General features: G+C 45.0%; 2 protein-coding genes across 7 annotated transcripts; both read right to left on the minus strand.

Annotated features, from left to right (window-relative positions):
- Positions 1-963: 963 nt before the first annotated feature.
- On the minus strand, positions 964-15,582 carry LOC124010761 (F-box and WD repeat domain-containing 11-B). Of its 4 annotated transcripts, none has more exons than XM_046323410.1 (13): positions 15,432-15,582; positions 10,444-10,515; positions 8,502-8,724; positions 8,127-8,313; positions 7,947-8,037; positions 7,473-7,610; positions 6,991-7,109; positions 5,832-6,081; positions 3,824-3,942; positions 2,209-2,319; positions 2,000-2,078; positions 1,761-1,925; positions 964-1,696 (listed from the first exon to the last, which is right to left on the minus strand). In XM_046323410.1, exons 1-12 carry the CDS (start codon positions 15,468-15,470, stop codon positions 1,764-1,766), a joined length of 1,590 nt encoding a protein of 529 aa, XP_046179366.1. In that variant the 5' UTR covers positions 15,471-15,582; the 3' UTR covers positions 964-1,696; positions 1,761-1,763. The 4 variants fall into 4 exon arrangements, with proteins under 4 accessions (XP_046179366.1, XP_046179367.1, XP_046179369.1 ...); XM_046323411.1 differs by having other exon boundaries at positions 10,444-10,552; positions 15,432-15,542; XM_046323413.1 differs by having other exon boundaries at positions 8,502-8,719; positions 15,432-15,501.
- A 758-nt stretch (positions 15,583-16,340) lies between these two features.
- LOC124010762 (eukaryotic peptide chain release factor subunit 1-like) lies at positions 16,341-24,700 on the minus strand. 3 transcript variants are annotated; one of them, XM_046323415.1, is made up of 11 exons: positions 24,545-24,700; positions 24,093-24,204; positions 19,982-20,157; positions 19,672-19,811; positions 19,429-19,567; positions 19,137-19,327; positions 18,839-18,968; positions 18,437-18,610; positions 18,262-18,326; positions 17,942-18,089; positions 16,341-17,758 (listed from the first exon to the last, which is right to left on the minus strand). In XM_046323415.1, the coding sequence occupies exons 2-11, from the start codon at positions 24,176-24,178 to the stop codon at positions 17,676-17,678; spliced, it is 1,332 nt and encodes a 443-aa protein (XP_046179371.1). In that variant the 5' UTR covers positions 24,179-24,204; positions 24,545-24,700; the 3' UTR covers positions 16,341-17,675. The 3 variants fall into 3 exon arrangements, with proteins under 3 accessions (XP_046179371.1, XP_046179370.1, XP_046179372.1); XM_046323414.1 differs by having other exon boundaries at positions 24,541-24,699; XM_046323416.1 differs by lacking the exon at positions 24,545-24,700 and adding an exon at positions 24,333-24,521.
- Positions 24,701-25,247: the final 547 nt, after the last annotated feature.

A 25,247-nucleotide genomic window follows, 5' to 3' on the forward strand; every position in this document is an offset into this window, starting at 1 on the left:
AAGCACACACACCCATACTCTAAACAGTCTCACACAAATCCAGACGACACCAGTAATTCTACCTCAGTGCTATACTAAACACAGTATCATATCCCACAACAGGAACCCTCTGCTTTTCACTCACACTCTCCACAAGACTTCCAATAAACAGGCTGAATCTACCCATTCGATGGTGAAGGATAACAGCTACCGGTATGGAGCCAGTTTCTACAGTACATATGCTCCCTACCTCTACCCAAAGAGTCTCGGCTACCCCAATCATAAATAGGAGAAGGCATGTGTCCCAAATGGATCCCTAAATTAAATGCACTACTTTTGACTAGGGTGTCATTTGGGACACAGCCAAGCTCTGCAGGTTGTAGTTTGAACTCTGGCATTTGAAACTACAGCACAACCTGGAACAAGATAATTATCCCAGTAACCACTGCAGGTTCCATGTCTATCAAAACTGTACTCCCATCTCCAGTACTGTTGCAATGGGAAACCATATTTGTCAATAAGGAAAATGACACGTTTCCTGTCCATATTTATAAGAGTGGGTAGTGTATTAGAACCAGTTGTAATTGATAAGAGGAGTAACTACATGGTTATGACTAGTGTTTCACCATGACGCGCTCAGTGATAAACTGGGGTTAGAGCACCACCTCCTGGCAAAGTTGAGAAGAGCAGACATTCACCATATCTGCAATTAAGTTGAAACGGTCATTAAGTACACAGACTAACATCTGGGTACACTCACTGATGTAACATGCTCTAGTTGGCTCAACGCACCACCACTGCCAAGTACTTTATTCACAATGTCATTTCTTTAAAAAAAAATCATTTTAATATACACATTTTTTGACAAGACAACTCAGTTTACAGCTAAACTGAGCCCAGAGTTCCAGATTCTCTCATAACAAGCACAGAGGATCAGAGAGATGGAAAGGAAAAGTGACAATAGAACAGTGACAGAGAGAGAACTACAATGCTTAGTATGATTTTAATAAGAACAAAATGTTGTCAAATAAAATTACAAAATAATAAAAAAACAAACCGTAAGAATGTAAGAGTCAAAAAGAAAAAACAAAAGGGTGTTGCCAGGACGCTGTATCCTCAGCAACCACGGCAACAAGCCCAGTCTCTTCACCGCATCTCCAAAGTCTCCACACACACACCGCCACACATACACAAACACTTGAGTGTGTGTCCCGAACAAGTATTCACTCCAGACAGAAGAAGCGAAAGAACCAGGAGAGATGGAGTGAGAGGGGTCTTTATTCCTCCCTCCATCTCTCATCCACCTTCTCTCAGAGCTGAGTTCAAGAGTCTCTCTCCCACTTTGCAGCGCCAAGGTCATTCTCTATCCATCCGTGTATGTCTAGGCAGGGTTGGGAACTGAAGAACTAGAGCTTAAGGTAGGACTTCTGAAGGGATTTACTAATGTAAGGAGTAAGATATGTCTAGTCCACTGTTGGTGGGTTACTGTAGATTGGGGAACATAAGCCAGTGATGGAACATGAACGTGCAGGTTTGTGTGTGTGCATACGTTGCAGTGTGTATGTGTTTCAGGGGTGTTGTGGGAGAGTCCTTGTCAGAAAACGGGTACTGACAAAAGGATGAGGAAGAAGACTAGTTGAGCGCCTCTACAACACACACTCCATCAGCCAATCAGATATCAGCTCCTCCAGGACTCGCTGCAGTATGATGGCACCACCTGCAGGACAGAGACAGGTCAGCAACTACAAGCCAGAGTTTCAGGCAGTGTGTGTGTTTTTTACCTGCTATCTGGAGATGTAGGTGTAGGTCCGTGAGGGGGACCGGCCCTCTGACTGGCCATTGGTCGACACATTCAAGAAGTCCCAGATGAGGATGGTGTCGTCATGGGAACTGCTGATGATCTGGAACTCGTCAAACTGCAGCCGGAACACACGTCCCGAGTGCTCCTGAAAACAGACGCATACATTACCATGACAATCACCTCAAACACCTTGACAGAGACACACACACAGAAACTCACCACCAGTGTGCGCAGGCACAAGGTGCTGGCTGGGGCTCGTGGATCCAGAGCAGCTTGCAGATCCCACACCTTGATCTTACTGCAGAGAGAGGAGACAAGGTCAGAACAGGTGTGTGTGTGTGTGTGTGTGCTTTTGTTGGAAGAAGACAACGATCAATCAGTAAACTGTTTTACTGTGTGTGTGTGTGTGTGTGTGTGTGTGGTCTCACCCGTCGTAGGCACCACTGACGATCCTCTTGTTGTCGAAGCGAATGCAGCGGACCAGTTCCTCATGACCCTCCAACACCCGCAAACACGCTCCGCACTCTATATCCCATAACCTGGAGCACACACACACACACACACACACACACACACACACACACACACACACACACACACACACACACACACACACACAGTTCATCAGGGTTCATACAGTCAAATTCAAGTGCTTCTTCCTCACACTAATATTTATTTTCAAGTACCATCCATTTGTAGTAGTTGATATTATGCAATTGTTTATAGTCACCACCAGAATAGTCTTTCAACCTCATTCTTAAAAAAAAAAAACTTTGTACTCATTACGACTTGAAAGTTGTAGTCAATAATACATTGTTTCACCACATACAGCCAGTATTGATGTAATAGTAGTGATGAGCAGAGTTTTGGGATTCTGGTGAACACACATTTCCTATTCACATTAGTCAACCATTCCAGGTTAATGACTGTTTATTGGGCCTTTGGGAAGCTACTATTGAATAGCTAGGAGCCTGCTGCTGCTTGGTAAAGCAGAATATCGCAGGCGTCCGTGAATGAGGCGATCAGCAAAAAAGCTCTGGAGGTTGAAGGGGAAAAAGTCACAATGTTGAACTGGCGCCAGCACAAGATAGTGTTGTGGCTCTCCAGGGCCCCCCCCCCCCCCTTCATGTGGCTCTCCAGGCCCCCCTTCATGTGGCTCTCCAGGCCCCCCCCCCTTCATGTGGCTCTCCAGGGCCCCCCTTCATGTGGCTCTCCAGGGCCCCCCTTCATGTGGCTCTCCAGGGCCCCCCTTCATGTGGCTCTCCAGGGCCCCCCTTCATGTGGCTCTCCAGGGCCCCCCTTCATGTGGCTCTCCAGGGCCCCCCTTCATGTGGCTCTCCAGGGCCCCCCTTCATGTGGCTCTCCAGGGCCCCCCTTCATGTGGCTCTCCAGGGCCCCCCCTTCATGTGGCTCTCCAGGGCCCCCCTTCATGTGGCTCTCCAGGGCCGATTCACCCATGCCCGTAATGACAAAGTCCGACGCATTTCTTACACGGTGTGGGTTGGTTGGGTCCAGTGATGTGGTAAAAAGGTGGGTAAACTACACTGAACAAATATATAAAAACACAACATTTAAAAAGTGTTGGTCGATGTTTCATGAGCTGAAATAAAAGATCCTAGACCTTTTCCATGCGCACAAAAGGTAGCATTGACTCTACATTTGCCCAGCATTTTAGCTATCGATGTGACGTTTGGCATCACCTAATCAATCAGTTCTGTACCTGCCTGGCTGAGTGGCAGTGTGGGTGGAATGAACGAGCTCTCGCCTGGAAACCAGAATGCGAAACACGTGAGGAAATAAAACTACATTGTCTGCCTGGAAATTAATTTGCAAGACCAATACATTACTCCGACATATTTAATCATTATCTGTTCTTCAAGAAACAACTTGAGAAAATGTCTGATTTTCAAGGTACTCTAGTACCTTGATTTAAGCACTTCCAAGCACCTTGTGCGAACCCTGTCTCATGACCGACATTTTACTCAGACACCAGTTCCATAACACCCCGTAAACCTAGTGAAACTAGAATACACACTCCCCTACCGTATGGTGTTGTCCGAGGAGCCGCTGACCACTAGTCTGTCTCTGTACTGCAGGCAGGCGATGCCTCGCTTGTGTCCGTTTAGAGTGCGCACAAACTCACACGTACTGGTGCTCCACACCTGCAGGGGTCAGCAGAGACACCCAAATGTGATGCCCCACATCAATATGAACATGAAAAACCAATGTATAGACATTTACAGTGCCTTGCGAAAGTATTCGGCCCCCTTGAACTTTGCGACCTTTTGCCACATTTCAGGCTTCAAACATAAAGATAAAACTATTTTTTTGTGAAGAATCAACAACAAGTGGGACACAATCATGAAGTCGAACGACATTTATTGGATATTTCAAACTTTAACAAATCAAAAACTGAAAAATTGGGCGTGCAAAATTATTCAGCCCCCTTAAGTTAATACTTTGTAGCGCCACCTTTTGCTGCGATTACAGCTGTAAGTCACTTGGGGTATGTCTATCAGTTTTGCACATCGAGAGACTGACATTTTTTCCCATTCCTCCTTGCAAAACAGCTCGAGCTCAGTGAGGTTGGATGGAGAGCATTTGTGAACAGCAGTTTTCAGTTCTTTCCACAGATTCTCGATTGGATTCAGGTCTGGACTTTGACTTGACCATTAACACCTGGATATGTTTATTTTTGAACCATTCCATTGTAGATTTTGCTTTATGTTTTGGATCATTGTCTTGTTGGAAGACTAATCTCCATCCCAGTCTCAGGTCTTTTGCAGACTCCATCAGGTTTCTTCCAGAATGGTCCTGTATTTGGCTCCATCCATCTTCCCATCAATTTTTCACCATCTTCCCTGTCCCTGCTGAAGAACAGGCAGTTAACCCACTGTTCCCAGGCAGTCATTGAAAATAAGAATATGTTCTTAACTGACTTGCCTGGTTAAATAAAGGTTTAAAAATAAAAATAAATGAAAAAAGCAGGCCCAAACCATGATGCTGCCGCCACCATGTTTGACAGTGGGGATGGTGTGTTCAGGGTGATGAGCTGTGTTGCTTTTACACCAAACATAACGTTTTGCATTGTTGCCAAAAAGTTCAATTTTGGTTTCATCTGACCAGAGCACCTTCTTCCACATGTTTGGTGTGTCTCCCAGGTGGCTTGTGGCAAACTTAAGACACTTTTTATGGATATCTTTAAGAAATGGCTTTCTTGCCACTCTTCCATAAAGGCCAGATTTGTGCAATATACAACTGATTGTTGTCCTATGGACAGAGTTTCCCACCTCAGCTGTAGATCTCTGCAGTTCATCCAGAGTGATCATGGGCCCCTTGGCTGCATCTCTGATCAGTCTTCTCCTTGTATGAGCTGAAAGTTTAGAGGGACGGCCAGGTCTTGGTAGATTTTCAGTGGTCTGATACTCCTTCCATTTCAATATTATCGCTTGCACAGTGCTCCTTGGGATGTTTAAAGCTTGGGAAATCTTTTTGTATCCAAATCTGGCTTTAAACTTCTTCACAACAGTATCTCGGACCTGCCTGGTGTGTTCCTTGTTCTTCATGATGCGCTCTGCGCTTTTAACAGACCTCTGAGACTATCACAGTGCAGGTGCATTTATACAGAGACTTGATTACACACAGGTAGATTGTATTTATCATCATTAGTCATTTAGGTCAACATTGGATCATTCAGAGATCCTCACTGAACTTCTGGAGAGAGTTTGCTGCACTGAAAGTAAAGGGGCTGAATAATTTTGCACACTCAATGTTTCAGTTTTTGATTTGTTAAAAAAGTTTGAAATATCCAATAAATGTCGTTCCACTTCATGATTGTGTCCCACTTGTTGTTGATTCTTCACAAAAAAATACAGTTTTATATATTTATGTTTGAAGCCTGAAATGCGGCAAAAGGTTGCAAGGTTCAAGGGAGCTGAATACTTTCACAAGGCACTGTAAATACTCAATGTGCACAAACATACACAGAAGCCCCATATACTATATACCACGATTGATCTAATCACACCGTTCTCCCACACACCCATCACACCTTAATGGTGCGGTCTCCAGACGCCGACACAATGTATTTGTCGTCGAAGTCGACCACGTTGACGGCGGCTCGGTGCCCCACGAGGACGCGCCGGAGGCTGATGTCGGTGGGCGAGGCCATGTCCCACACGGCGATGGAGCGATCCTTGGAACACGTCACCATCAGACCGTTGCAGAAGCGCAGGTGGAGCACCGCCTCGTTGTGATGGATCAGAGTGTTCAGTACTTCCCCTGACGTCACGTCCCACACCCTGACGGGGGAGGAGAGAGAGTGTCAAGGGCAAGAGGGATATGACAGGGAGGGGGGAGACTTACTGGTGAAAACAACACAGAGTCCCAGTCACACACACCGACCAGCCATTACGAACGTTTCGATTGAGTTCCACTGAGGGGATCAAACACGCACTCAGAACACACACTGGAATCAAGTGCCCGTCAAGCCGCTGCTAAGGAAGTGAAGACACATTTTCCTTGGATACCTCTATGGGAGAGTGAAGTAATGAGTGTGTGAAGGTTGAGTGTCCGTATGCAGCAGGCACTGCCATGTGTTGGCACACAGTCTTGCCTCACTAGCTATAATACGTGAGGAGGAAGTTCTCAGACATATAGCGAAATCTCAAGGCAGAGTGCAACCAGAAGTCTCTCCATGTTTGGCTCCTCAGAGGGCTGGCTAGTGTGACAGTTGAAACTAACCGTGACGCAGTGTGTGATCGCGTCCCAAATGGTACGCTATTCCCTACATAGTGCATTACTATAGACCAGATCCCTATGGGCCCTGGTCAAAAGCAATGCATTTCATAGGGAATAAACTGCCATTTGGGACAGTGATTGAAGACCGATCACAGATGGCTAAAGGAATGGGGTAAAGCAGAGCGATGTGGAGACGGATGCACACCGACACGGTTGGCTATCGTGACTTTTTAGTCACGTTTCTAGGATGCTAATGTAGGGATTGTGTGTATTTCCATGGAGCGGACGGTGATGAAGTCATATCGCAGTTAGATAGGTGTGGAGGTATCATAAAGGTGTCCCAAAATGCCACTGTATTCTCCATATACAGTAGTGAAACCTATAGGTCCTGGTCAAAACTAGTGCACTACAGAGTGAATAGGTGCCATTCAGACGAAGCCTAAGCGTGCATGATGACAGCTGGGTCATACCTGACAGTGGAGTCGGAGGAGCCAGTGACAATGACTCTCTCATCATACTGCAGACAGAGCACAGAGCCTGTATGACCTGTCAGGATCTTCAGACACTCCAGAGACTGCTTGTCCCAGATCTACACACACAGAGACAGAGAAACAGAGAGCAGGAGATTTAGGTCAGGGTAAGAATGAGCTGGTCTCAGAGAATTGACCATGCTCCATTTCCCTGCAGTGTGGAGGCATCTCTTTGTACTGTAGCTCTGGAGCTGGGCAGGCTAGCCCTTTCCTGGGTACCTCAGTCAGACAAATCTTCACGCCCCTCCCATTCTCCCTCCAGGAAAGATGAGTGGAACAATTACTCCTTTCATATTTTAATTAATGTCTGTTCTCGGAGAAAGACAAGCTGCTGTTTCATTTCAAAGGTAATAAATACCATGATGATTCATCCATCTTGTCCTGTCAAAAAGATAAGCACACACACACACACACACACACACCTTTATGGAGTTGTCTCTAAGGCCACTGATGATCTTATCGTCGTCGTACTGGAGGCAATAGACTCCTTTACTGTTCTCTGACCGACACTGGATCCTCTGTAGGTTGTGTCTGCCACACCGCCAGTTAGCCTCAATAGTCTACACAGAAAGAGGAGAGTGGGGGGGAAGGGAAGACCAGGGGGGGTTCACAGGGAGTGGGAAGAAGAGAGAAGGGATACACAAAACAGGGCAGGTAGAGAAGAGAGAGAAATTAGTGGATATGTGAGCGAGGAAAAACAAGATGGAAACTGATGGGGAGAACAACAAGGTGAGAGAGAAAAAGGATCTCTTTTCCATCAAGGTAATCAGACTTCAAGGTCTATAGGTACACAACACACTCCCAAATGGCATTCCCTCTAGAGTACACTACTTTACACCAGAGCCCTATGAAACCAAAGGGCTAGGGTTTGTCTGTGGACGGAGCTCCAGTCTTACCTCTATGTCCTGGATGATCTTGGGGTAGAGGGAGTGGTAGTAGGAGTTGGGCGGGACTTCTGTCGTTCGGTTCTTGAACAGATACTTTTCCCTTAGATGACGGACAGAACATTAAGCCAATGAGAACTCAAATTTCAGAATTCAAAAGAAGTGAAATTGTTTGAGTGTGTGCCCGCTCACCACTGGTGCCTCTCTGACAGGCCCTTCCAGAGGGGGTCTGTACGCACCATGCGTTCTATGAGTTTCTTCCAGAGCATGCCCTCTGAGATCACCCTCTGCCACTCCTTACACACCAGCTCCGCGGAGCACAGAGACTGGGCGTCCAGGAACGACAGGATGTTCTCTGCTATGTGGTCCAGACCCTGGGCTAGAGAGAAATACAGAGAGGGAGAAAGAAGGTGCAAGTGTGACTCAGTGTGGCAGAAGATCTGAATGTGTGTGGATGAGTGTGAGAGAGTTCAGAAGTCAGTGGTGTGTGTTGTAAGCATTCAAATGAGTTTGTTGGAGAACCTTAACGTCTGTGTGTGTGTGTGTGTGTGTGTGTGTGTGTGTTACCTGGCAGTGCTGTGATGAAGTCACGTTGAAGCATGGGTTTGAGGTAGGAGTTGATGTGGCCGTGTTGGTAGTGGCACATATGGGAGATGAGGTGTTCTACAAACTCCACCTGGTCAGTCTCAGACCACTGGTCAAACAGGGCGATGCACTGCTCCTTCTCCTTGTCACAGTTCCCCTCTGACGGACGCTTACGAGAGCCTGTCATTACAGGACCATTACTAAGCTGACAGGGAGAGGACAGAAGGGTTACTGACACACACAGGGGATGTAATGACTCCCTGATACGCATCGCTCCCCCATTCAAATGTTTAAAACAAGTGCATTGGTAAGCGGACCACAAACCAACCCAAATGTAGCATCAGTCGGTCAGAAAAATCGATTCAAACTTTAGGAATTGCTGGTTCGCGTCTTTTGTTGTTCTTCGTTTTACATTCTACTTTGTGAAAATACCTCATCTTTAGTGACAACTGATGCGTACTCTCCTTCAGTGTAGCACTGCATGTAACTGACAGTCAGTTAGCTGTCTTTTTGCATGCTAAACAACCCCAGTCAATATCAGTAGCCTAGTCAACCTGAGCACAGCTTCTCACGCTGACCAACGCGAGGTAGACGACCTGCTCCAGATCTGACATCTGCACCTGACAGTGGGTCGGTAGATGCCTAGTGTCCCGTATGGCTCTAATCTGATAGTGGTAGTGGTTCTTCCACAAGAATCTTGACAAACTATTTCTGTATGGTCCTCGCTTTGTCCACGGGGACATTGTCATGCTGTAACAGGAAAGGGCCTTCCCAAACTGTTGCCACAAAGTTGGAAGCACAGAATCATCTAGAATGTCTTTGTATTCTGTAGCATTAACATTGTCCTTCACTGGAACTAAGGGGCCAGAACCATGAAAAACAGCCTCAGACCATTATTCCTCATCCACCAAACTTTAGCTAGCACGTTCTCCTGGCATCTGCCAAACCTAGATTAGTCTGTCGGACTGCCAGATGGTTTAGCATGATTCATCACTTCAAAGAAAGTGTTTCCACTGCTCCAGAGTCCAATGGCAGCGAGCTTTACACCACTCCAGCCGACGCTTGGCATTGCACATGGTGATCTTGTGCTGATGTTGCTTTCAGAGGCAGTTTGGAACTCGGTAGTGAGTGTTGCAAACGAGGACAGACGATTTTTACTCGCTTCAGCACTCAACGGTCCCGTTGTGAGCTTGTGTGGCCTACCACTTCTCGGCTGAGCCGTTGTTGCTCCGAGACGTTTCCATTTCACAATAACAGCACTTACAGTTTACTGGGGCAGGGCAGAAACACGACAAACTGACTTGTTGGAAAGGTGGGGCAAGGCAGTGCCACATTTAATGTCACAGTTCTTCAGAAAGGCCATTCTACTGCCAGTGTTTGTCTATGGAGATTGCATGGCAGGAAGCTCGATTTTATACACCTGTCAATAACAGGTGTGGCTGAAACAGCTGAATCCACAAATTTGAAAAGGGGTGTCCCAAATACTTTTGTATAGATAGTGTACATACACCATAGACATAAAACATTGACACACAGAAGTCAGCTCTGACAGATTCAGCTCCGAAAGGCCCAGCTCATGAGCTCCATCTGCAGTAGATTTTAATTTAAAAACTGAAAATGTTTACACAACAAATACTAATGCATCAAATAGTATCGTTCTACAGTTAAACCGAATCATTTCAAACTAAAACGTATCGTTCCTTGTATAGTAGACCATGTCTCTAAATACGGATCCAATCGTCTTGATTAGGAAAGATGCACATCCCTAACACACAAATGCACATAGAGTTCCCTTCCCACTAAAATATAATTTCACATTGTCATAACTGAAGTGTTTTTCAAGGACGATTGATAAATTTTTATGATTTAATCTCTCATCTAACACATTACATAGATGACATACACATACTCTACCTACACACACCTTGGTGAGAATTGTGGTTTTCGTTGGGGAGAGGTAGTCTACGTGGTTCTGGGACTCCATGACTGGCGTGTCCTGTATGGAGAAACGACGACAACATGACTGGCGTGTCCTGTATGGAGAAACGACGACAACATGACTGGCGTGTCCTGTATGGAGAAACGACGACAACACGACTGGCGTGTCCTGTATGGAGAAACGACGACAACACGACTGGCGTGTCCTGTATGGAGAAACGATGACAACACGACTGGCGTGTCCTGTATGGAGAAACGACGACAACACGACTGGCGTGTCCTGTATGGAGAAACGACGACAACACGACTGGCGTGTCCTGTATGGAGAAACGACGACAACATGACTGGCGTGTCCTGTATGGACAAACGACGACAACACGACTGGCGTGTCCTGTATGGAGAAACGACTGGCGTGTCCTGTATGGAGAAACGACGACAACACGACTGGCGTGTCCTGTATGGACAAACGACGACAACATGACTGGCGTGTCCTGTATGGAGAAACGACAACATGACTGGCGTGTCCTGTATGGAGAAACGACAACATGACTGGCGTGTCCTGTATGGAGAAACGATAGCACAGGTTTATAATATGTCTGTGTCCCTTACACACACTTCATCTGAACCAGTCAGACTATTGAAAGCCCTGTCCAGGTGTGTATGGATGTCGGTAGAAGACAACCATACAAGGTATTTCTTTCAGAGGATAGACATGCTACCTCATCTGCAAAAATCTAACTGATATTGCACTGTATCGGTTTAGACTCGTGGTCACCAACCTTTGAGTCAAGATTTTTATTTTACATTAAGAAAAAGGACGTACAAAAAGTCATGCCTATGCAATATTAACCAATTAAAAACAGTTCTGTAGCAATGAGGTTTGTGCATTAAGCCACAGGCCCAATACATGATCACTGCTTGAATGGCCCTGCCAATGTTGTTGTTGTTCTCAGAACATTTTGAAATGTAAAAAGTTAATAGATCATTTGTTGTGTTTACTTGAGGCACAGCTAAGGGAGCATAAGAATTCACATTCTTTTTTTTACTGGACTGATGACCTGCATCTGAGGGTCAGTCTGAGGGGAGGGAGGGAGCAGTGGTTTGGCTGCCTCTCACCCGAGTCACTGTCCCGCCACCCTCCGCTGAGAAAAGGGGATACAGTCTTCCAGCTGATGGCGAAACTCAAGTTGCACTGCATTATTTCTGTCTCGTGCACCAGTTCATGTTACTCCTACGATCAGAAAAATGTAAATATTCCTCGATATTAAAAAAAGCCAAGGCGCTAATATTAACAATACAAACTTATGGGAACACTTTGCTTTCCTCATTACAGCTGCAGTGCTGGTTGTAGGGTGAGTTGAAGTAGGGAGAACAACACATTTTATAAACTATGAAATGCACGAACAGTCTTGACAGTGCTGAAATAACTTAAACATGACCTTGCTCAAAAACAGCAGCTCTTTTTGGTATTTATTGAGTCTCTCTAGCCATTGTTTTAAAAAGTTTGGAAATCTCACAGTATCAACTTTGCTGTGTGTTCCAGGCTTCTTTTTTACAGTCTATGGCTTCAGGAAACTGTTCAGACTTGGTGATCTGAGCTATCTGATTGGCCAGTCGTAGGCCTATAAGGGCACTTGATTTATGCTCTGGGCCTGCTGGGTAGGAGAGTTCTACCTTCAGATATATTAAATGGCTAAAAATGGGAACACTTGGCATTCCCAGCACTAGGACTGCTAACTCAACAAAAAATAATGTTTGGTGATTAACTAGGAACGCCTTGGACATCGACCAGTTGATCAACCAGTTGGTGACCACTGTTTTAAACCAATAGTAACAGGACAGACAGACAGGTACACAGACAAGGTCAGGGCTGATGCAGACACTAGCAGTTCAGTACAAAGCAGACAGACCGGTGGTGTAGAGAGAGCAGCCTAAGCCATAGGGGGAGGCAGCAAGTGACACCCAGGCAAGCATACCACGGAGCCTCACTACGCCTAACAGGCAGGGTGGGCAACCCCAGTTCTACACACCTCCAGGCAACCTCACACTGCTCCCCAGGCAACATGCTCTGTTAGCCTATCCTTATTGTCCCCACAACCAACTCCGCAATTCTGATTCAGATTAACTGAACAATTTTTACCAGATGAAGTTGTGCAATAACCACAGAATCTGGCTTATTTGTTTGTTTTATAAAAAATAAAAACATAAAACGCTTCCTCTTTACAGTTGCAAGGGAGGGAGAGACATAGCCTAGCTACCGGAAGCTTAACATTCACTTCGATCAGTACTTGCTAGGTTTGGCCAGGCTTGATAGAAGCCTGTTCCCGTGATTCATGTATTAGCCTATTACACTCACAGTGGTTTATCATCAATGTTCAGTTTATGGAGTAACGTTAACAATCTTTTGGAAGCTGGCCTGGATCTACCTTGGAGCAGAAGATGCCAGAGAGGTGCCTGAGAGAAGAGCAGATTTTGGGGGAGGGAGAGGCAGGAAGGCAAAAGGGCCAATGGGAGGATGCAGGACACAGTACGTGGTGGTGTGGTGTTAGGGGGTGAAAAGGAGGGAGGAGAGAGTGGGGCAGCAGGTAGGTCGGTCAGAATTAAGAGGAGAGAGTAGCAGAACCTGGTTGTGAGCCCGGGTAGAGGGGATGCTCTGCAGGCACCTGAGTGCACACAAACTCTCTGCCACCGAGGAGCAGCCCAGCCAGAGAGAGCGAGGCACAGAGCTCTGTGTGTGAGAGAGAGAGAGAGAGAGAGAGAGAGAGAGAGAGAGAGAGAGAGAGAGAGAGAGAGAGAGAGAGAGAGAGAGAGAGAGAGAGAGAGAGAGAGAGAGAGAGAGAGAGAGAGAGAGAGAGAGAGAAGAAAGAGAGAAAGGAGAGAAAACAGGAATGAGACAGGGGGGGAGAGAAAGGGAGATGAGGAGAGAAAGGAAAAGATATGAGGGAACAAGGGAGATGAAGGGGAGGAAAGGAGATAAGGTTTAGATGATAGATAAGACCGCAGCAGAAGGAAGAGGGTCGGAGACAGAGGGAAAGAATACGTAGATTAATTATTATTTTTTTAAGTGGGAGAAATGGGGTGAAGACAATGATGACCAAACAGAATAGGAGAGGAAAGAATAGATTGGTGTTGAGGAGAGATGTGTAACCAAACAAGTGTGTGAGGATGAGGAGAAGAGAAGGGAGGAGGAGTTGGGGGGTAGTGAGGGGAAAAAACAGTATTAGAACTACAAGCACATTTGCACAGTGAGCGCAAAAACACACACACACTTTCAAACACAAGGCATAGTTAGACATACAAAAGCATTATTAGACATGAAGTGGGTGGGGATAGGAAGAGGAGTGGGAGGGGCAACAGGCATGTTGGTCAATTTTCTGCCCTCTGATTTTTGTTAATGCCCTGCCCTCTGCTCTGCCATCCTCACACTATGGAAGTGGTTAGTGATTTACATAGGGACAAAATGCAGACACACACAGAAAACTATCTAGAACAAACCCAACATGAGTGTACATTGCAAAACAATTCAGTGAAAGTAGGCCATATAATATGGCCTAGGTTGGGGAAAGGCTACGCCTGGGTAGGCCGGAGGGTAAATAGATCAGGAACATGGAACATGTCCTAACTCAAATTCAATGTAGTTTACTTGCAGGGCTCATTTTAAAGTAGTTGTGTTTTAGAGAGGGGTGTGACGTTTACCTAAATAGGAAAATGGAAAACTCAAGTACTGACAGATTCATTAGTTAGTTACAGGTGAATCACTTCAGAGAGTATTACTAATTTCTGATTCAGCATGAAAGTAATGCCATCCTTGCTGTGGTGTGAGGAGACAGTCTTGTTCTGTGGAATTTCACTTTCTCTGCTGGCTGGAACCAAATCAGTTACTTTTGATCAGACCCTTTTACTGTAAATGTCAGGCTTACGCAAGACATTTCAGTTGAAGGCAAGACATCAGTTGTACAACTGACTAGGTATCCCCCTTACTCTACTATAAACTCTGTTTACAGCTTCTAGCTAGCTCTCACATTTGCCTGTCAAGACTGGTAATTAGCTGACGTCCTCTAGCAAAAATGATGTAAGACCAACCACTAACAAAACTAGAACTCTGGGCCAACAGTTATAACCCCCCGAAATAAAATATGTCTTTTGGGCGGATCATGTGTCTAGTTCAGCTAACTATAGCTACCTTGGTAAATTGAACGATGACCAGATGAAAAACCAAACATCAATAGCTAGCTAACTTAGACAGCTGGCATTTATGTAGCTGTCAAAATGAAGCTACTGAGTGTCTAGTAAATTGAAATTATTAATGAATCACAACACCATAATGTCAGGGTGCCCAACTACTAGCTACATTAGTAATGGAGTTAACCATTTAAAATACCTCTTTCTAACTAGTTAATGTTGATGCCCACTTCCTTCTACGCAGCTTTATAAACACGCACACTAGCTACAATAGCATATCAACATTGAAGAGGGGTGGTGGCAACACGCTTCATTCTGTTTATATGATAATCTTAATATACATGTTTATAGCTAGTCATGTATGTTGTGTCCATAGCTGACAGGCTAACTAGTTAGCTAACTAACTATGACACACTGGGCCGTGTGGCGCAGCGTCACTGCAGTGAAACGCTACCCCGAAAATCTTGGCTTTCTGCAGCGGACGACTTTCAGTAACCTTTCGACTTGTTGTTGTTGTTTTTTTTTTACATGTTACTGGTTCAAATTATCCACTGGAAAGGGAATGGACTGTCCTGTCACTTTGAAATATAGTTAGGTGTCGACGACCTAGTCAATCGCTGGACCAGGATACTCCAGGAAAAACATTGCTCTTTCAGGCCCTCCCTCATCTTTCCTCCAGCTCTCCTGACCGTCGGTTCGAATTGGTACCCCGTCAGCCTTCGATTCAAGGCTCCACGGTTCCTTTTCGAGCCCAATAGCAACCCCCGGGGACCTAATCTCACCAACGCTTACCATTAATTCCAACGTGTTGTCCTCCATCTCCGGCTCCATGTTGTTGTTCCCCCCGAATCCCGGCTGTGAAAATAGAAACCCAACCCTGTGTCGGCGGCCTGCAAATGCAGAGACGTCATTAACTTCCTAAACTACAGCTTGGCAGGGCGGTTTAGTGGGGGATGGGGCACTCCCTTCAGAATCACACACTCTGATTGGCCGAGCTAAGCTAAAGAGGCGTGCATTAGCCCCATAATGATTGGCTTGTCGTGCTTTCACGGGTCTGCGTTCAGTACGTTTTGACGTTCAATTGATATGTACTGAACAACCAGTTGAAAAACGGGGATGGTTTGGTTGTAGATTGGGGAACGCTGTCAGCATGGCTACTGCCCTTTAAATACGGCACTCATTGCTTCAAGCCACACCTAGCATCACTGAGGTATAATGGGAAGATTTGATTATGCTGAGCCGCGGGGCACCTGGCGAAAGCGGAGGGAGGCGCATCATTCTCAAATCGAACTATAATCTGCACCGCTCGATCATTTTGTCAAGGCAGCATTAACCCTTTTGCATGGGAAACGTAGAATCGTAGTCATTACTGCATGTGCTTAATTACGTCACCTTTGTTTTGAGCAGACTTCGCCGTAGGCTTTGACATTGCACCTGGCTCATGCCTGGTAGCCAACCCGCTTCCAAATCGAATCGATTCCATTTTCAGCGGATACAAAATACACCTACACTGGCGACCAGGCGGGATGAATTGAACCCCCCAAGAACGCTCACCACACCTACCAAACGTACCCCGAAGTCTGTTCAATGTTTTGCAGACACGAGTAGTTCAGTACAAATCGTTCGGCCACGTAACAAACGTTCAAGTGAACTGAACGCACCTCCAGTGACACCCCAAACAAAAGGAGAAATGGTTGAAGATGCTGGGAAACACAAAGCTTTATCAGTAATCATCACTTATTGATATTAAATATCCTTTCTATCAGGCTCAGCGATGACTTGCATTTTACAAGCAGTATGATGAACACTTCGCCTTCCCGGCACCAGGACTGACAACTAAAAACATCATTTATGTTGGGTCAGGTAATATTAGAGAATGATGTGAAGGGGCTGATGGGTGGAAGATTTGTGTTGATTGTGTAAACATATTCACTAAACAGGCAGCAGATCATTTGAAAAGACAGTGGATATAATGGCTAAAATGACCATCTAGGCATGTATCTCTTCAAACAGGGATGTAAAGGCCAACTTGAGCAATGCCTGGGCAAATGTATTCTTACATATGTGATGAATTAAACATGTAGAATGGGTGATAGGGTTCATCTCCTGAACTCCATTTTCTCCTTACCCTTTCTGACCACTGTTGATCAAGACTTCAGAAACCTGACCAGTGGTCTAACCGAGTGCATCTGTGTATTCCCAGTCATGTGAAATCCATAGATTATGGCCTAATGAATTTATTTCAATTTCCTTATGAACTGTAGCTTAGTAAAAATCTTAAATTGGCATAAACAATTCACAAGTTCTACAGCCACTGAAGCTCATGGGTGAAATAAACACTTTTCATTAGCAGGGGAGCCGGTAGAGCCAGTACCTCTGGGAACGACACACTCCACATGATTGAGACCACAGTGGATGAGGAGGTAGCAATGGGTTTCAGCAGTTAAAATTTAATACCCCCTTCTCTACAGAAACCCAGGTAAAAAATAAAATACAACAGCAGCAATTACCAGTAAAAAATAAAAAGCCTAAATATATATATATAAAAAGCATTAAGGGGGGATAGAAGGAGGTAGGGCAAGGACACGATGAGGGAAAGAAAGGAAAATATATGTTCTTTACGCGAGGATAGAGTCCAAAGTCTTCATCGGACCGGGGGGGGGGGTTGCTGCGAGCGAGGATTGCTGGGAACTTGCTGTTGTGTCCATTCAAAATGGAGGGGAGAAAAACAAACAAACTAAAACGATTTGAGTCAAGTCCAATCCAACCAGGGGAAGGAACCAGCACTCTAAGGCAGGGATTCACTCAGGATGGGTTGTCCCTCTCTGGATTGAAAGAGAATCTCAGTCTTCAGCGTGTGCGTTATTAGAAGTGTACATGTATGGGCACGTGTGCGTGTTTCAAATTGAATGCATGTCTGTCTACATGGTCAGTACGTCTCTTTTCACTCGCTGAAAAAAAAGGTGGCATATTTCTATCCTTATTTCGTCATTCTTCACCTTTTTCCCTTCTTTCTCCACTATTCAGTCCGACTACCTAGTAGTCATCTAAATCAAAACAGTCGTCGTCCTCCGCCTGGTAATCTATGGCCTGGAAATCCACCCTGTACCGCAAGCATCCTGAAAGAGAGTAAGAAAAGAGTCAATTATCTGGATAAAGACTGTTGCGGGACTGAACAGTCATTACTAATATTAGGTTCATGAAGTTGACCTCACGCTGTGAACTACCGCCATAACATGACCGTAACAAAAGGACACCATGTTAGAATACTATAAAACAACAACTGGTTGGTGTGGACTCACCCCCGATGCCACCGAAGCCCTTGACAAACTGAGACCCTTCCTGACTCTTGTCTGTGACGATCTCCAGCGTGGCTCCAAACTTCTTGTAGTTGTTGGCAAACCACTCCAGCAGAGGCATGCTTTCAATCAACTCGTGGTCCTGCCCAGTCTGAACATGCGAGCGCACACACACACACAAAATGGACAGGTTTGAGAGGGCAAAGAAATGTAAACAAGTTAACACCAAATTCAACCACCCGAATGGGTTCGGGACAGAAAGTGTTTAAGGGAACCGTGTGTGTACTTGCATGTGAGAACAAGGGATAGAGAACAGGGTTTACCTCCTTGTCTGTGAAGTGGGACTTGTCCTTCTCCTGCTCTGGTGTTAAATAAAGAGTCTTCTCATCTGAAACACAAAGGACGATGGAGACAGGGAATGGGACACTGAAGTGTTCTCTTCTCAGTTCTACTTCATGGTGCCAGAGGATATACTGCACATGGGGAGTGTGTGTGTACCGTTTTCTGTTCCGACGCTCTCAGCCCCGTGCAGGCGAAGAATATAACGCATGGTGTCTAGGTTCTCATAAACGATGAGGATCTCCACAGCCCCCATCTCCAGTGCTTTGAGTGTGTCCTCCACCCCAAAACAGTACTTCCCCGTGTCCTGACTGATCTCATCAAAGTACCGACCTGCAGAGAGTGAGCGAGTAGGAGAAAGAGAGCAAGAATGGAGGGGAAGACAAATAAAGGATAGAAAAAATAAACATTTAGTGATGGAGAATGGGAAGCAATCATCACACTAATTATCATTACCATTCACGAGGAAACAATCTGCACTAACCCTAACAAAAACACCTAACACAGACACACATTCGCTGGGATAACCCAAAATCTAACCTCAACGTGCCACAAACAGACCTATGAGCTTCTTTTCCTGGATGAACTTGACGTTAGAGAGGACCTCTGCCGACAGCTCGATGGCCTGGTTGAAACCGTTCTCCCCTCCGTACGAGATGTCCACCAGCTTTAGAATCTTTGCCTGTAACCTCTGCGCGCGCACACACACACACACCAGGGGTCAGTGGGCCGTGAAATGCTTGATTCACTCAGAATCAGAAAATTGCGCAAAAAGCATCAACCTGACAAAGAATGAACTGATCACAGTATGGATTAAATGCAGCATAAACCATGGATTATCTAAAACGCACACACTTACAGGGTCGAACATGTCGGACTGGCTGAGCTCAGTCTTGAAGTCGGCAGACCCTGCTAGGACCATTCCGGCCACGTTGACCTTGTCGTTGGCCACATAGAGCTGGACAGCTGTCTCAGCCACCTTCCTCACATAGTTGTGTCTCTTCTCCATCCTCAGACGGGCAAAGCGCAAAGCAGACTGACCTCCTCGGCCTATGAGAGAGAGAAATTGGATTGACAATAGGGTATTGGTGGGGGACAACATCTCTAATGTTATTGTTCTCATCTCTGCGTGTGTGATGAACGAAGCGTACCGTGTTTCTTGGGCAAGTCCACAGTGAACTTGTGCAGGACCTCTCTAGTGTTCCCCTGGAGTGTCCCGAATAGAGCCCCACTACCATCTATCACTATGAAGCCAAACTTACTGTCATCAGACAGCAGGGCTGTCAACGCCTGGAGAGAGGAGAGAGAAAGACAGAGGGCATTTCCATTACAATTGTCTCTAGAGACAATTAGACAACACACATACAGGAGACAGACAAGATTTGAGCTCCTACCTCAGTGTGGAACTTGTTGTCACAGAGGTACAGGGAGGTGTTGATGGGTTTAAAAGGCTCAAAGTCAATGTTGACTTTCTTCTCTTTGCCCTCGTCTGTCACGATGGTTCCACAGTACACCACCAGGCCATTAGGCGGCACTGCAGGAGAGACACAGGGATTATCAGTCAGCACAGGCAAGACCCAGTGACCCATAGTAAAAAACAAACAACAAAGAACAGACCTGTAGCTGACCAAAGCTGTAGCTTTGGAGTCTGCTATGAGGAGGTCAAGGCTTCAACATCACACAACTATGCAGTCAGTCACTCACCCTTGTTGTATAGCTTTAGTCTCTGCTGTACAGAGGTGATGGCCCCGAGCACAGAGAGCCTGTTGACTCTGCTCTTGATGTTGGAGGCTGTGCCAAACTCATCTGCCAACATCTTGGCCACTCTGGAGATCTGGTCCTTAGGGGGGATGATCAGCGAGATCATACTGGTTCCATTACTGAGGAGAGGTTGACAGGTGGTTAGACAACCTAAATACACACATCCAGTTGTGTACATAACTGTCTTAGTCATATCTCAAACTCAGAAAGAAAGGAATATGCGTCCACAATCAAAACATTGTTGATTCTGTCATTTTACCGGATCTACCTTTGTGAGACACTGGCACCCTTCAACATTGACAGTCTGACACCCAAACATTACCTTCCCAGTTTCCACTGTCTGAAAGGTGAGGGAGGGAGGCACAGTTTCCATACAAGCCACATTGTCTGCATTCACTATACACGCTGCATACAGACGGTTAGCTAGCTGGCTTGTGAATATAGGTCAAATGGTCAACCGTGCATGTTTGTAACGTTTATAGAGGACAGTTGATTCTGGGTCAGTGGACAACAAGAATACTTCAGGAACAACGCCGTCCCTTTTGCCTAGTCACAGCTCGAGGAAGCCACGGAGCTTGATTTGTCAACTACGTATCAAAGTTAATATGGATGACCGCTAACTAACGTTACACATCGTCACCAAAGAAAGACTAGGAGAGACACGGCAATTGGATTTCTGCTTGCTACTCATCGAGTATAGATTCCATGCTTTCCACTTCCAAGTAGAATACACGCTCAATACCATATCTTGACAGCAAGCCAACATCGCTACTAACTGCTAAGTCTAGCGCAGCATATGAGAACATAGCTGTGTTTGAATACCCATACTAAAATAGTATATACTCATTAAGTATGTAGTATACAGTATCATTTCATTTTAGTATACTATAAACGAATGGCACCCTTTTCAGTTGAGCGTACTAGCGATTTGCCTGTCTACTGGAAGTCGATGCTGCTTGCTATTGCAACTGCTTTCTAGCATAAATTACTAGCTAGACATTTAAAAATCAAATCTGGAGTGCCAGAGTGCGCTCCAAGCGTTTGTAAATTCAGATAGTTGTCAGAGTGTTTCGCTCAAGAGTTTGGGTGCCAGGCAATGTCACTGGATGCTCTGGCCGAGGAGTAGGGTTGATCCAAGCGTTCTGACCTCAAAAACGGCATTCAAGCTAAACTGCTACTTCCAGACAAATGAGAGAACACCTCAATCTGACCGTTTTACTCACCCTAGCAGAGCTGGTTAGGCTGTTTTCAAGTTATCCAGAGCGTTGGTGACTAACTGTGCTGCTGGCAACAAGTTAATTATGTTTTTTTGCCAATGTTTACTGACACCGGCCATATTCAACTGGTTTATTCTGCGCTCTGCACCGGTACACTCAGACGATAGTGCTCTGAAATCGGAGTAGATAGCCACAGTGAATTTACGAAAGAAACCGAATGTCCATTGGGAACACAAGACTACACCACTTAGCTAAACTAAGAATGACGAGAACAATCAAGTCAATAAACGTTGGATAGTTAGATGGCTTTTTGTTGATATACTGGCAAGGTCGATATATTAGTAGCCAACTAACATTAGGTAGCTAGCTAACATGGTACATACTGTTGTAACCATATGCTATACAGTTCATAAGGAATTTAATTTTGTAACAAAAAATATATTTTTTAAAGTAATTAAATGTAACTTATTTAACTAAGCAAGTCAATTAAGAACAAATTATTATTTAACTGACGGCCTACACCAGCCAACGCCCAATTGTGCGCCACCCTATTGGACAGCCTGGATTCGAACCAGGGTGTCTGTAGTGACGCCTCTAGCACTGAGTTGCAGTCCCCTAGACCAGGATAGCGTAGCCAAATACATTTAAAAACTCAGTTTTTCACAATTCCTGACATATAATCCTAGTAAAAATGCCCTGTTTTAGGTCAGTTTGGATCACCACTTTAAGAATGTGAAATGTCAGAATAATAGTAGAGAGAATTATTTATTTCAGCTTTTATTTCTTTCATCACATTCCCAGTGGGTCAGAAGTTTACATACACTCAATTAGTATTTGGTAGCATTGCCTTTAAAAATGTTTTAACTTGGGTCAAACATTTTGGGTAGCCTTCCACAAGCTTCCCACAATAAATTGGGCGAATTTTGGCCCATTCCTCCTGGCAGAGCTATTGTAACGGAGTCAGGTTTGTAGGCCTCCTTGCTCGCACACACTTTTTCAGTTCTGGCCACAAATTTTCTATAGGATTGAGGTCAGGGATTTGTGATTGCCACTCCAAAACATTGACTTTGTTGTCCACAAGCCATCTTGCCACAACTTTTGGAAGTATGCTTGGGGTCATTGTCCATTTGGAAGACCCATTTGCGACCAAACTTTAATTTCCTGACTGATGTCTTGAGATGTTACTTCAATATATCCACATAATTCTCCTCGCCCATGATGCCATCTATTTTGTGAAGTGCACAAGTCCCTCCTGCAGCAAAGCACACCCACAACATGATGCTGCCACCCCTGTGCTTCACGGTTGGGTTGGTGTTCTTCGACTTGCAAGCCTCTCCCTTTTCCCTCCAAACATAATGATGGTCATTGTGGCCAAACAGTTCTATTTTTGGTTTCATCAGACCAGAGGACATTTCTCCAAAAAGTACTATCTTTGTCCCATTGTGCAGTTGCAAACCGTAGTCTGGCTTTTTTTAATGGCGGTTTTGGAGCAGTGACTTCTTCCTTGCTCAGCGCCCTTTCAGGTTATGTCGATATAGGACTTGTTTTACTGTGGATATAGATACTTTTGTACCTCCAGCATCTTCACAATGTCCTTTGCTGTTGTTCTGGGATTGATTTGCACTTTTCTCACCAAAGTACGTTCGTCTCTAGGAGACAGAGCGTGTCTCCTTCCTGAGTGGTACGATGGCTGCGTGGTCCCATGGTGTTTATACTTGCGTACTATTGTTTGTACAGATGAACGCGATACCTTCAAGCATTTGGAAATTGCTCCCAAGGATGAATCAGACTTGTGGAAGTCTACAATTTTTTTTATCTGAGGTCTTGGCTGGTTTCCCCATGATGTCAAGCAAAGAGGCACAGAGTTTGAAGGTAGGCCTTGAAATACATCCACAACTCCAATTGACTCAAATTAGGTCAATTAGCCTATCAGCTTCTAAAGCAATGACATCATTTTCTGTAATTTTCCAAGCTGTTAAAAAGGCACAGTCAACTTAGTGTATGTAAACTTCTGACCCACTGGAATTGTGATCATTCTAAGTGAAATAATCTGTTGGAAAAATTACTTGTGTCATACACAAAGTAGATGTCCTAACCAACTTGCCAAAACTATAGTTCGTGAACAAGAAATTTGTGGAGTGGTTTAAACTAGTTTTAATTGACTCCAACATAAGTATATGTAAATTTCCGACTTCAACTGTATATCCATACCATGACCAATAGGCATCAAATCAAAATGTATTTGTCTCATACACATGGTTAGCAGATGTTAATGCGAGTGTAGCGAAATGCGTGTGCTTCTAGTTCCGACAATGCAGTGATAACCAACAAGTAATCTCACCTAACAATTTCACAACAACTACTTTATACACAAGTGTAAAGGGATGAAGAATATGTACATAAAGCTATTCTGACTTCCTGGCATTCTATATACTCAATTTACGTCACAAATAGTACGGTTAGTATGAGTATTAGGACACAGATACATGTGATTACCACACCAACACGCTGTTCTTCAAGACCCTATCCACCGTAGCCGGCGTTTTTAGCTAGGTAACAGCTAGCTGACATGTCGCTAACGTTAGTTAAGCCGGACATCAACACACAAACAACCGAGCTAGCTACAAATAACACGGCAATCAACATAAGTATACGATGAACATCGAATACTGGTGGGAACTAAAGTTAATTACAATGTTGGCTGTGTTAGCAAGCTTCCCAGCTACCATAGCTAAGCTACCACTCCCAAATCCGGCCTCACTTATCCAGCTGTTACCACATGGTCCATTCACGTCGGCATATCGACACTCAGGTACACATCGTATTCAACCACTTACCCACGGGCAGCTTCCAAACTTTTAATCAGTTTCTTGATTTTCCATATCTCCACGTTCCTGTCTGCCGCGTTAGGATCATCCGCCATCTTTCCTGCTGTAATCGCGTCAGCACCTAAAAGAGAAGAACGTTAGCTGGCTAACGTTACATCGGGTTTTAGGTTGCCAGGGTGACAGTTGTGTACCCCTCGGAGCTAGAGGCGGGTGTCCGAGAGGGACCTGGATCAGCAGTGGTGGACCTACCCGGATAAAGAAGACTATACCCCGCTTGCTGTGTCGGCAAAGTGCGCGGAAAAATTAGGCCTATACACTGTTCCCAACCTATTCGTTATATAACGTCGCAACCCGACAAAACTTCGCCTCATTTCATCAATAAACAATTAAAATATTCAACTGTCAACCCGTTCCACCAGACACCTTGCGTGTACAAACACAATCGACGACACCGTACCTGCCTCGGGCAACGCCGCTCCGGTCTCTACGCTACCACGCTAGCTGAATCAGTCCTCAGTGAAATGACGGCTCCTCTACACAAGCTTCGCGTGGTGCGATGATGTGATTTCGGTTATTCTCACTTCCTGGCAACCGCGTTGAAACGGTGAGTGACTTTGTTGGTTGGTCAAAACTCCATGTTGATCATGGATATCTGCACGGTGATTGGAGTGATGAACTATTATACGAAAATGGGCGGGGATATCTCAAAATGTTTCACATGGGATTTGTAGTCAAAATTATATTTTATGACGGATCACAACTTGAAGTTCACTTGAACTTCTGTAGTGACTTGAATAGAAAAAAACATTAGCGACCTAGGCAATGTCATGAAATGAAAATATCCATCAGTCATAATATCACATTACCGAAGTTTGGTCGGTGGAAAAATTGATTTTGTCAGTTATGGAAGCCTCTAATTTCCTCTATATACTATTGAGTACTTTCCAATTGCATTAAAAAAAACTATTTCTATTGGCAATGTAGAACAAAATCTACAGTATTTCTTCCAAAGTAAAGCCCAGTGGTGCACCAATAGATGGCAGCATTGATTCACTAAAGAAAGCAACTTTTTGGTACTACACCAGTGTGTGTGTGTGTGTGTGTGTGTGTGTGTGTGTGTGTGTGTGTGTGTGTGTGTGTGTGTGTGTGTGTGTGTGTGTGTGT

This window comes from Oncorhynchus gorbuscha, linkage group LG23, assembly GCF_021184085.1.
Source record: "Oncorhynchus gorbuscha isolate QuinsamMale2020 ecotype Even-year linkage group LG23, OgorEven_v1.0, whole genome shotgun sequence".
NCBI classification, from domain to species: domain Eukaryota; kingdom Metazoa; phylum Chordata; class Actinopteri; order Salmoniformes; family Salmonidae; genus Oncorhynchus; species Oncorhynchus gorbuscha.